The sequence below is a fragment of the Aptenodytes patagonicus genome, chromosome 1 (genome assembly GCF_965638725.1).
Source record: "Aptenodytes patagonicus chromosome 1, bAptPat1.pri.cur, whole genome shotgun sequence".
NCBI classification, from domain to species: Eukaryota; Metazoa; Chordata; class Aves; order Sphenisciformes; family Spheniscidae; genus Aptenodytes; species Aptenodytes patagonicus.
In genome coordinates this window covers 183,497,206-183,509,669 of record NC_134949.1, presented here as the reverse complement: position 1 = coordinate 183,509,669, position 12,464 = coordinate 183,497,206, and the positions used below count along the sequence as shown (strand labels likewise).

The window sequence follows — 12,464 nt, the reverse complement described above, 5'->3', positions numbered from 1 at the left end:
CAACCTTCAAATATCACATTCTGCAGCTATTTACATTTGTGGTGTTTAAAGCAAGAGGGAAGCAGGCATAAGGTGCCGCAGAAAACACCGTTCTAAGAAATAAGCATATCCAAAACGTTTACTGTTGTACTTTCAATATCATACGCTTACGTCCTACCTATGTGCAGGTATCTTGCGATTCCCAGCAATCAGGATAACGTCACAGAGCTGCTGTTGCTTCAGGTAGCTCTCCATCTTTCTGAAGGTTTGCTCCGCGTGGTGAACAGCCTGATAGAATTCCTCGGAGCTACATGAATCCATGTCACAGTGAGGTGGCAAGGGGTGGCTGGCTGCTGACAGTCTGTAAACCACAAGAGAAACTCTGCATTGATAAGATGTGACCAGTTGTCTAGACTTCATCACAGGCTTCTAGAATCTGATATAAGTAATCAGTGCACCCTTCCCATCACTAGAAGTACAAGATGGAAAAATCTTACAGCACTGGGACGGACAACTAAAGTTGTCTTTTAACACTGAAATGATTTTTTTTTTGGCACAGACACGGAAGTAATCCATTTCTTTCTTCTTTGATACAGTTATTAAAAATATAAATATGAACAACAAATAGAAATTCAGTATATTCATGTTAAGGTTAATAGTATAGCTATGTCTTCATTATTAAACTATGATTGGGGTCTTTAATTTTTTTAGCATTTTAGAGCAAAATTATTTTACAGAATTAAACAATTTAATTTTCTTAAATATTAATATGAACACACAAAGTAAAGAAATAATGGAAAAAGCAATCCTATCTTTCCACTGATTCTAAGAGTGCCTACTCTAGTTCACTTCTTCAAATTCACATTCATTTTACACCACCTGGGAAAGAAAAATAAAACTCTAATTGACTTAATTTGTAATGAATTGGGAATATTTCCACAATGATAAACTGCATACCTACTTTTTAACCAAAAGGCTCATTAATACAAAGTTAATTTAGCCTACAAAGATAATGATGTCTACAATTCAAAAAATCAGAAAAAAATATAGAAACAGGAGAAAAATGGAAATATTTTTTCAATATATATAGCCATAAATTCTTAGTTCAGATTTACTCAGTTCAGTATTTCTGGTTCAGACTTTCACTGAAAATAAGAAAATGTGTCAGCAAGTACCAGCCCTTGAGGAAACTAATGCTAGTGGTTCCAAATAATTCACAACGCAGATGACAACCTCTTCTTTTACAAATATGTAATGACATTGTTTCAAATGAAAGCCATAAGATTTTATATATTTTGTGGGGCTGAAAATGAAGGATTTCGTAGATGAAGCTGATTATGTTTTTTACTTCAACTAGATATATACAAAACAGCTTACATAATCAAAAGAACATCAGAGGACATATTTTAGTCCAGCGTATCAAATGATATTATCAATTAATTCAAACCAATCACATTTTATACATATTCTATTGAAAGATAAATAGTAAGAAGCACATAAGTAATTTTGATAATTTACAGTAATAATACAACAGTTTGATTATATAAGGTTTGAATTCAGTAGGTACTATATTCAAAGAACGATATTAATAGACCTATAAGATAACACAATTTGCACTCCTGTTGCTGGAAAAAAATGAAAAGTGCATAAAGATAATAATAAAAAAAATCAGCTATTAAAATGAAATACTGTTATCTTAAAAAAAAGAAAAAAAAACCTTTAGTATTTTTATTGTCTCTTGGTAGACCATAATATAGTTCAGAAAAATAGTATTTCCTTTAGACATATACTAGTGATTTACCTTTGAATCAGTTTTTTGCCAAAAAATGTTCCATATACTCTCCTACAGTCATTGTATAAGGGTCCACAGGGGAAAGGAGGAAAGGCTGGTCCATCTTTCTGTCACAGTAATTGCTAGGCTTCACAGCATTCCTTTAAAGTAGCTGGAAGCCTGCATAATTGAAGGTGGCCTGCAGATAATTTTACAGAGAACCAACTCAGTTATCTTTGTATCTCACCCCGGCATCTGTTCTGTGCCATATACAGGTATTAATTTACTAGAATGAGTTACCTTTTAAAATTATTACCCACAGTAACTTCACTTGCATAGCATTAAACTGGATCCTGAGAAATCATCAGCTGGTTTAAATTAATCAATATTGCCATTTATATGCTGGTCAGGTTACAATATGTGTGAGCCTGTCTACAGGAAACTGAACTGGCAAAACTTTATTAACCATAATTCCTCAACAGAAACAGTTACGAACTGATGATTCAGAAAGGAACATTTCCTTAATTCTCTTATAGTCAATCTTGCTGTACAGTCAAGTAGTTTATGTTAGAGAGCTCTTGCAAGCTCCTCCTAAAGGATAAAAGAACCATATTCATTCTATGTATGACATAATCTGCTTGTGTGTCCCTATCCAACCTGGACCGCCAACCATGTTGATCACAAATCTAAGTTTATTTTCCTGTCTTTGGATGATCAACAAATACTTTCACATAATACTGTAATGAAGGAGCTAAGCTCATTAGTATGGGTAGTGAGTAGATATTTCAGCTTTTTTCTTTATTTCTTTTTTTCTCTCAGTTTGATTGTAGCCCTACACAGACTTCTTGAGTTTTATTGCTGAAGAATCATAATGACAAGTAATTTACAAAAAAATAAGTCAGTGCCTAATAAATGAGGTTGCTAGGGTTAAACAGACACATTTCTTCCCTTCCTCCGGGGAATTCAGAAGTGACAACAACAGCAATCTGAGAAACGAAAATAACAGGAATGAGCAGGTCTGAATGGGTTCATATTGTTTATATTGGTTCATATTGTTTGTTAATTCAAAACTTAGTCAGTTTAAATTTGAACAGATAAGGCACTAATCCTGCCTCTTTTTGGCTATTCAAAACATGCTGCATTTTTCAGGTCCGAAAAAGAGAAGTACCCTGACTGAATTTATGCTAGTCCTGTGAAGTTAGATTGGGCTGAAATGAGCTTAGTCTATTTTGTTCTTGAATGACTAGGCAGTGTTTGCCACAAATTTTGCCCTCTTTCCTGCTTGCCATTTATAAGCAATGCTTTCTACCCTCAAACTCATCAGTATATCTGTCACTTAGCAAGCCATTAAATGACTACTCAAATGCAAGCCCTGAAGGCCCAGCACATTTTAAATTATAATCCTGAAAACTGACAAGTAACAAGCTTAGTAAAAGACAGTAAGTTAATCTTTTATTTATTTTCTAAGAAAGCCCAGATAAAAAGTCTGCTACTTATCCTATTCAGGAGCTACCTCGTTCTCATTACAAATGCTCTGTCTGCATAATGGATGCTTTAAATTCAGTCAGCATCTTGTTAAAATAGGAATTAGTTAAAAGAGCTTCAGCCAGCAAATACCAGTTATTTTCTACCAGTTCATGAAAGGCATGTATAGGTACTTATGACCGATTAGCAAAATGAAGATAACACTTTCTGCTTGCATATATTGTTTTTCTTTAGGTGCAGGCAGTCTGAACCACATATGCAGTGAGATGCTTGTTGAGTGTGTTCTGCAGGAACTCCAACACAAATTCACCTGAAGATTCCCCGAGTCTTTCAAAACCCTTTTTAGCACTTGTGTACCTCAAAATCCTGTAATCAGTGAACAGGAAAGACTCTAGATGGGCTTTTTCCATAATCTTTCTCAGTTGACAAGTGCAAAACCTGCATTTACTGTGGGAATTTCAAATATTCAGGGATTGTTCAGCCTAGAACACTTTTTATCTTTAAACGACTTAGTTAATAGTACAGAAATAAGGAAACCAAACCTTTCATAAGATTACAACAATGATACTGAAGGGTGATACTACAGGATGAGAAAACTAAAAGGCTCACAAAAATTATCAGCATTGCAAATAACCAATAATCTCAAATGTTTATTTACAAAATGGCAAACCAGCGTGCATATTGCATTAAAAAAAAAAAAAGGGAAAAAAAACCACCCCAGCAACTTTGTACAGACTAATTTTCAGTGTTAAGAACACCATGCTGTCCTCAAAAGCAAAATGTTTTAAGAAGAGCCCAAAAGTGTTGATGAGAAAATTCAGCTTTTGAGCCTTTACGGATCTTACAACAGTATAAATAGAAATAAAAGCTTAACTCTGAGGATCTAAAACATCTGACTCCACAGTGCTCCTTTTTTCCTAGAGAAAGCACTTTGATTTGAACAAGGGTGTTATTCTCTAATCACCTTTTACCTTCTGCTAACTTCTTTGAAAACACAGGTAAAACAGCAGTAAAATCCCAGTGAAGTTGGGTGTACGGATTCTTCCCTCAATTTAACAGCCCTGTAGGTAAGTACTTACGGTAGCCCACTGTAAGTAAGAAGGAGAAGGCACTCCAGCCAAAGGTCTCCTAGGGACAACTTTAAGACCTTTGGCCTTTTGTCCAAGATTAGATTTATTCAAGTATGTATTGGGTTTGTGCGGTAAGACAAACACAGATTAATCCTCAGAAGATATTTTGGGTAGACCAGTTAGTACCCTACAATTATGTAGATATCTAATCTGCCGTCTCCTGTACCTTGTACAGTTGTTCACTCCTATAAACAGTAAGACCATACTACTCAGACTTGATTTTTGCTCACTGACTTTACACACAAATAAGCTACAACATAAAAAATAGAGAAATTAAAACCCTTAGCTTACAGTAATGCTGTTGGGAGTTAAAGAGAAAATGCTAGGAAAAAAGGGACCTCACATACAGGTTTAGCTACCTGTATCTTTCTTCTCAGGAAATGGGAAAGTAAGTAGTGAAACTGCCACTCCTGAGCTGCAAAGGTTTGAAAACAGCAATAGCAAACATCAGTAGCTAAAACCATACCCTGAATAAGTTTCAAAAGGAAAAAAAAAAAAAGGCACTTTGAAATAAGAGGTGGGGAAATTCATATGACTTGAAACCATACTCCATTTCTCTGAGTAAATAGAGGCTTAGATTTAGAAATGGTTTCCATTCTGGAAATGATAGTCATAGAGGTGCAGAACACAGCAGAATTGTATCACTGTATAAAGCAGAGTATGTTATAGAGTACTTAGGTAATTTATATACTCAATCGGAATATATTTCTCATACCTTCCACTGAAGCCCTGGCCTCAAATAAAGAACTCTAATCAGAAAATATCATGTAATTTCATTGTTACTGGAATAGCAAATCCTGCTGTATTAAACTTTTTTCCACTTTTCATTTATGAAGGATTGATCATGCAAACTTATCCAAAACCAGTTCAATGTAATTTAGTGTGTATTACTGGGTACATATCTAAAGTACATAGTCAAGAAACAAAGTATGTCCAGTTCTTCAATTAAAAAAAAAATTGTTTTGCTATTTAAAACTTGCAAAAACTTATAAGAAATACTCCATATGTAAGAGTGAAAAAAGTCTTCACACAATTTATTCTCTAAAAATTGCTCATTGAATGCTTAGAAATTAATAACCTGTGGAATTGCACTTACCAAATTAAGATGGACTGTCAAAAGTCATGGCTCTCATTAGCGATCACTTGCAAAAATGCAAGCAAGAGAGTTTTAGAAAGACTTTAAACCATTTTCTTACAGCAACAGCAGGGCTGAAGTTCTGTTTGTGATCAAAAGGTATGCTTTTCACGCTGCTGCCAGCAATTATATCTGCAACTAAAGGCTCTACCCAGAGTTTCAGCAGGTTGTCATAAATTTCCTTTATAAAAGACAAAGTTAGGCAGAAGTGCCAGATAAAAAAATAATCCGAATATCAAATAGGACTTTTTAGTTACATCAGTTCAGCTCAGAGATGCATTGTTGCTGTCTCAGAGATTCCTTTTCTATGTAAAAAAAATAAATATTTTTAAACGGAGTCCAGTGCAGTTTATAAACATGTTGTTCTCGTTCTACAGATAAATCTGCATAATGTATAATTTACAATGGTGTTTCTTCCTAAAGGTAATTTGGGGATCAAACTACTTGTAATGTATCTTACTCTTTGGACACCATAAGGCAAAATTCAGTCATTAGGACATCTGTGTGCCCAGCAAAAATATGCATGATTCCACTGTTGTTCTGTTTATCTGTGCATCTTAAGAATATTACCAGCTTCAATAAACAAAACATTAGTACCAGTTTATCATATGACTTCAGACAAATTGAGCAGCCCTTCAGAAACAGAAGAAGGACAGTAAGAAGGGACCACTGTGCTATGCTAAACTGCTTCTATAGAGAAGAAATATTTTTTCTTGTTTAGTAGCTAGTAGAAAAAAAAGTAGAAATAGGGTTACAGAAGGAAGAGTTTGTTCACACCATGATTTTTCCAGGTTACTAATAAAACATACATAGCAAGACTTTTGTTTTGGTTCAGTTCAAAATACTCTCAGTTGGAATTTTTCTTATCTATCACCCTTCACCAGTTAATTATCTAACCTAAGCTACAAGCATAGACCTCTCTATTGTCAGTGGTGAGAAACCAACATACATAAAGATTCCATAGCCGCCTGAAATACTGGTTATCCTGAAACACTGAATAACTAAAAAAGGTATCCAGTCCTTTTTTAAATTTCTTATTTTTGCCCTTTTTTTTTTTTGTAAAAATAAAAGGTTAAGGAAAACTAATCCAATTAATGAACAATTATTGAAAAATCTCATGATTTTGCAAGAAACTACTTACTGAATTCAGTTAAATTAATGACAAATGCTTTATGTTCCCTTCAGTCTTCCTCCATTTTTCAAGAATTTATTACTGTTGTTAATGACATGAGTTTGTCCTATGTCCTATGCCCCTAGAACCACTTAAACTGTTGGGGAGTGTGTTTGTTTCTTTTTTAAGTATTCTGTTCAATTGATCCTTTCTCTCTTCCCACTTTCTCACCTTTTATCCTCTACAGTCTTCTAAACAATTACTTCAGACTTTTCCTATTTCTTCTTTCTCCACAGTCATTTATGTCCAGTCTTAAAAATTACCTAAGTTTTTGCTCACCCCTCACTAGTACTTCCAGTACCCGCCTACCAATATTGTGCCCTACCTTCTGTCAATTTTGCTTTCAGCTTCTCTCTCCAACACTTATAGCACCCAGCAATTTAGATGTTCTTCCACAGATGAACAACTAAATGGGCTCAGCAGTCCAACACAGCCCTGACTGATAGTAAAAAAATGGAATTTCCAAATAAAGACTGAGATTGAGCAGCCACAAATATCAATAGACAGATATTAAACTTCAGAAAAAAATATTAAAATACCATAAAATATTATTTGCAGAAAATTTAAATATTTGTTTGTTTTTTTTTTTTAATTAAGCCAGGGGGGTGGGATGATGGGGGTATTTTCCACTATAGACAGAAAAATGCAGCATTGTAATGCTCTTGTTTGACAAGGTTAGAAAGTTTCATTTTGGTATCATTGTTTTACATTATACCTATAAACTGTCTTAAAAGGCATACCAAAATATTTATCTCTTAAGGAAAGCTTTGTTTCAATTATATCCATTTATGAAAAACTTTATATATTACATTTTTGTGAAGATTTTATATATAGAAGTATTCTGATACAGAAGTTCCCCATTGAAAAATGACAGGTCTGTGCTACTAATGGGGACATTTACTTTCCAGTATATCTATTCTGAGAGGTAAAATGAAAGGTAGCCCAGACATAAATGGTGTCATTACTGACAGAATACCCATTTTATATAACCTTTCTGGTCAAAAAACTTGTTAGCAACTGTTTTGCTCAAGTTACGCAAAATTCCCAAGCAAGCATGCTTTTAGTAAAAAGCAGGTTTGCAGAACTGACTTCACTTAGTTTTGCATATGATAATTTATTCACTTTGGTCTTCTAAGTTTTGTTTTGTTTTGTTTTTAATTTAAGAATGTCAGATCTCATTTTAACAGTTCTTGAGACACGATGTATAAGGAGATGACTAGGTCACGTATTCTTTCAGATTTTAATAACTGACAGATGGTAATTCAAAAGTTACCTTTCTTCAAATCCTCTCTCAGCAAATAAGAACTGCAAGTTTATTTTAACAATTGTAGTTATAATTTTATAATTATTGTAAGTATTAATTATATGCATTTGTAAGTGACCTTGATATAAAACCACTTTCAGTAATGTCCACATATATACATAATGTCAGTTAGAAGGTTAACTATTTTGCTTCAAATGACATGACATTCAGAAAAAAAAATATGAAAAAGAGACAACGTAGTAATAAAACTATTGAAAAAAAACAGTTGTGCCATTACAATGAAAATTTATCAGATAATCTATGTGAAAATGTCAAATCACTCAGGTAAGTGCAGACTGGAAAGTCTGATTCCTCGGTCCACTGCAAGAGGGCTGACTGGAACAGGGGAAGAGTAAAGAAAGGTCTAGTGGCCTGAGAGCCTTGGCAATGGCGAAAGGCAGAAAGAGACCACACACTCTGCACCATACAACCGTAAAACATTTTGTACTGTTTCTATTTTCCCTAGTGAATCCAAAATCTCCAAATCATGACTAACAAATAATAGATAACAGAAAATATTTTTTTTTTTTTTCCTCCTGACAGCCAAGGTGACTCGCAGGATCTAAGACATCAAGTATTTTGTCTGTGTTCTGCACAACCTCCATCAATCAAAGCAAGATGCTTTTTTTTTTTTTTTAATCTACTTTATTCATTTTCATGGATTAAAAAAAAAAAAGCATGCATTTCTTTTCCAAACCTATACATTGCTTTTTAAGGTGTCTGTGAAACATAACTAAGACCTTTTACTGTTTCTTCTCATCACGTCAAAATATAACAATTTATTGCAGTGTATCACAGTGGAAAATTCTTTCATACCTAAAATCAGTCTCATTATCCTTTCTGAAACTCATTTCAACATACAGATGAACCTTTTATAAACCCCATTTCAAGTTCCCATCAATTCCTCAAATCCAGAGCAAACTTTTGAAGGAGATCTGACTTTTTAAGGTTCATCACCCCAGCCACACCAGGCGCCTGACAGCTATAGTACTAATTGTACCGCTACAAACCATTTTCACGAGTTAACAACCTTCATATTTCCTTGACAAATTACACTTTTTTTTCTATATCTTTGAGCTATTCTGCCTCGAAACAATCTTGCTATGCAACAACAGAGAAAAGATGCTGACTATCTGCCGGACTGCTCTCTCCCACCCACAGCTAATAGTGCATCCACTGTTTTTTCAGCTTTGCATGTCCACACAGAGGGAGCAGTTTGTTCCAGCTGTTCTTGGAAAGCCGATGGTTAACTTAAATGAACATCCAGTTCTCCTAGCTACACATAGACATATTTTAATGACTTGGAAGTCATTAAAATATGACTTTTTTTTTTTTTAATCTTGGAGGATACAGGAAACAGAGAGTATACAAGTATAGAACCCCGCAAGCAGATACTAGGTGCATATAAATCTACACAATCAGCCTTCTGAAAGGAGGCAAGTCATTCTTCCTGAAAACAGAAACCAGGAAAGATGTCACAGGAGACCTCAATTTTTAAATACATATGCCATTGGAGAACAACCAAGAAGCACAACCACCTTTCCTTAAGTTAGTCAGTAGTTCTCTATTTCTAGCTCAAGACTCAAGGGAGCCTCCTTCATTAAAGTACAGCCCAGCTGCTCTGCTTTCCTCCCCTCTCTTTCCTTTTACTATTGGAGAAGTAGACAAAATGCCTACCGTAAGGAATCAGCTTAGCCTCAGACCAGGAGTAAGGCTACTACTTCTTCAGATAGGCGCTCTTCCCTCCTTCCTCCCTGATCCCACCAAAATCATTGCTCTCATTCACCAGGCATTTTCAGTTAATGAAGATTTTTACTGCTAGAAGGAATAATAAATAAATCTGTGCCACTTACTTGCTTTCTGTTATTAAAAAAATAAATACATTTTAAAGAATAGTTGATTTATGGTCTTCCAAGCCTCTTATGGCAGACAAATACATAAAACAGGAAACCCTAACATAGGAGTCAAGCATTTGTAATGCATTCACAGTATATTCATGCTTTAATTACCCAATTGGTAATGCAATAGGGAAACACCCTCTTCATTATGAAGAGAGATTGTCATCATAAAACTTGATTAATACTTATATTTTAAGGTTAAATATTTTCTAGCATATATGATTCCACATTTCTACCAACCAAAAGTTGAATGAAAAAGATTATTATGACTCAGAAATTCAAAATTGCAGTTTCAACCAAAGCTCTACTTCCCTGCAAAAGATGAAGTCCTCCCATTTCTAAAATGTAACACCAGAATTATATCCTTTCTGCATTTTTCGTGACATACATGCAATTTTCTGTAGTTTATTTTTATTCGTTTCATTATAATAATTTACATGAATTCCTTTCAAATAGATTCTCCACTTTCTTTGGTCCTATCCATTAACAAATGTACGCAAATAACAAAAGTTCATGAGGCAGCTGTTTGTGGCAGACAAAGCCACCAGCGAGGTTTAAGTTGTATGAGAAAGAACTTTGCGTCTGCTGTGGCATTTACAGTGGAAGTTGTTCGCTGGGAAGTCTGGGACAAAGGGTAAAAACTGTTGTAAAGGAGGCTAATGTTACTGTCCTGAGTAGTTAAAAGTGACAGGTTGGAGATGTATTTTCCTGTCTTCTTGCAGATATGAAGTGCTCATGACGACTACTCATTCCTCTGGCTGAGAAGCAGCAATAAGCAGACAGGTGCAGGAAGAAAGCTAAAAAGTAGATGCCATAGTGGAAATGAGAGAGAGGTGATTCCTTTTCCTTTCTTAATAGCTCAAGAAATTTGACATTGTATTGTGTACCACCGTGCACTGTCACCTGAGCAGCACTAGCAAAGACACAGACTCCAGGGGACAGATCTCACAAAGCACAGACTGTCACAGTTTCCTTGATGTCAGGTTGTTATGATGGCTTATTCTGGATGATGATCTGCACTGAGCCTTTCTGAATTACTTAAGTAGTCAAACATAATATACCAGAATAATTCTCCTATATCATTAAAATAATTCCCTTATCCCCCAATGCCACATTTACCAGGTGGCAAATGCCAAACGTGTTGGCACTTTATAACTCAGCTATAAAAACTGGACTCGGTTTGAGCCTGAAGATAAGTGTGAATGGATATTCTTGTGCACAGTCTGTCTTAGTACCCTTTGTAGAGGGGAAAGAAATGTGAGCAGCTGGAAAGACTATCCTTCCAGGTCTACAAAGAAACTCAGGTCATATGCCTGGTACCAGATGTGCTTCTCACAAATAAAAATAAGCTTCTGGTGAGGCTAGTTACAATTGAAAGTTGTTTGGTTTGGGTTTTTTTTTTTTTTAGGAATTGATATTTTGATGGATGGTAAAAACTACCACGGAGAAAAAACAGCAGTATTAAAATTAATGTGGGTGGGCTAACTTTGGTTCATTTAATAAATGAGAATTTCTGCTGAGCATTTCAGAATAATTCTTAAAACATAATCTTTATTCACTGATTCTATTTTTTTTTATTTTATTATTCATATTTACTTAGTCATAGATAAGATTCAGAGTTTCACTAAGTGTGACTTTAAGTCAAGTAAGTGAATTGAGAGAATACAAAAGAATACCAAGGTGAAAGGCTAGAAATTAAAAGACACTAACTGTCTTTGATAATAGGGCCTTAACAGTATTTACTGGACATATAAAATAACATTCACTGACAGTTTTATTATTTCAAATCATAAAAATATTACGATAAATGCAACTATATTGTGTTGACTTGCTTTTCTGATTTTTCTCATTAAAATAATAAATATTAAATAGTTTACTTCTCTATACTATACAGATACCTGATAAAAAACATAAAACAGTAGACTTTTGAACTCACTTTAACTTAGGCAGAGCAATTAAAGAGGATGGTTTCAGACTTAAGTATAACAAGGAGCTGACATCAGCTAGTATTTTAATTCAGAAGTGATGCACATAAAATAACTTGTGGTTTTATCACCGCCCATCATTTGTGCACATACTGCCACACAAAATGAGAATTTTACAAATATAGGCACCGAAGACTGTACATTCAGAAATTGCTGAAGCAAACAGACAGAAGACTCCTCTAATATACTATGGAAGGGAATCTCCCATATCTTTCAAGGGGCTCTGCCTGTAAATCTGTTAGCTGCTGCTATCAGTGATGTGCAATTCTCCCACTTCATAAACTTCCTAAAACCAATGCCAGTGCCACTGACATCGCAGCACTCTTCTATGCTAGTCCCACAACTACTCCAGGAATAGTGCAGCTTCAGATTATAAAAGAGCAGCGCTGGATTTACCAGTGGAATGGACAAGAGAGAGAAGAAGGGGGAAAAAAAAAGAGAGAGAGGAGAGGAGAGGAGGAGAGGAGAGGAGAGGAGAGGAGAGGAGAGGAGAGGAGAGGAGAGGAGAAGGAGAGGAGAGAAAGGAGAGGAGGAGAGAGGAGAGGAGAGGAGAGGGAAGAGAAAGAGAGAGAGAGAAGAGAAGAGAAGAGAAGAGAAGAGAAAGACG

At 35.0% G+C, this 12,464-nt stretch overlaps 1 protein-coding gene across 1 annotated transcript in view; it reads right to left on the bottom strand.

Moving 5' to 3' along the window:
• Positions 1-12,464, bottom strand: part of KLHL1 (kelch like family member 1) — a 266,155-nt gene that overhangs the window by 194,537 nt on the left and 59,154 nt on the right. The window contains exon 2 of the mRNA XM_076363042.1: positions 158-340. Coding sequence (XP_076219157.1) covers positions 158-340 — 183 coding nt within the window. The remainder of the gene's footprint in view (positions 1-157; positions 341-12,464) is intronic.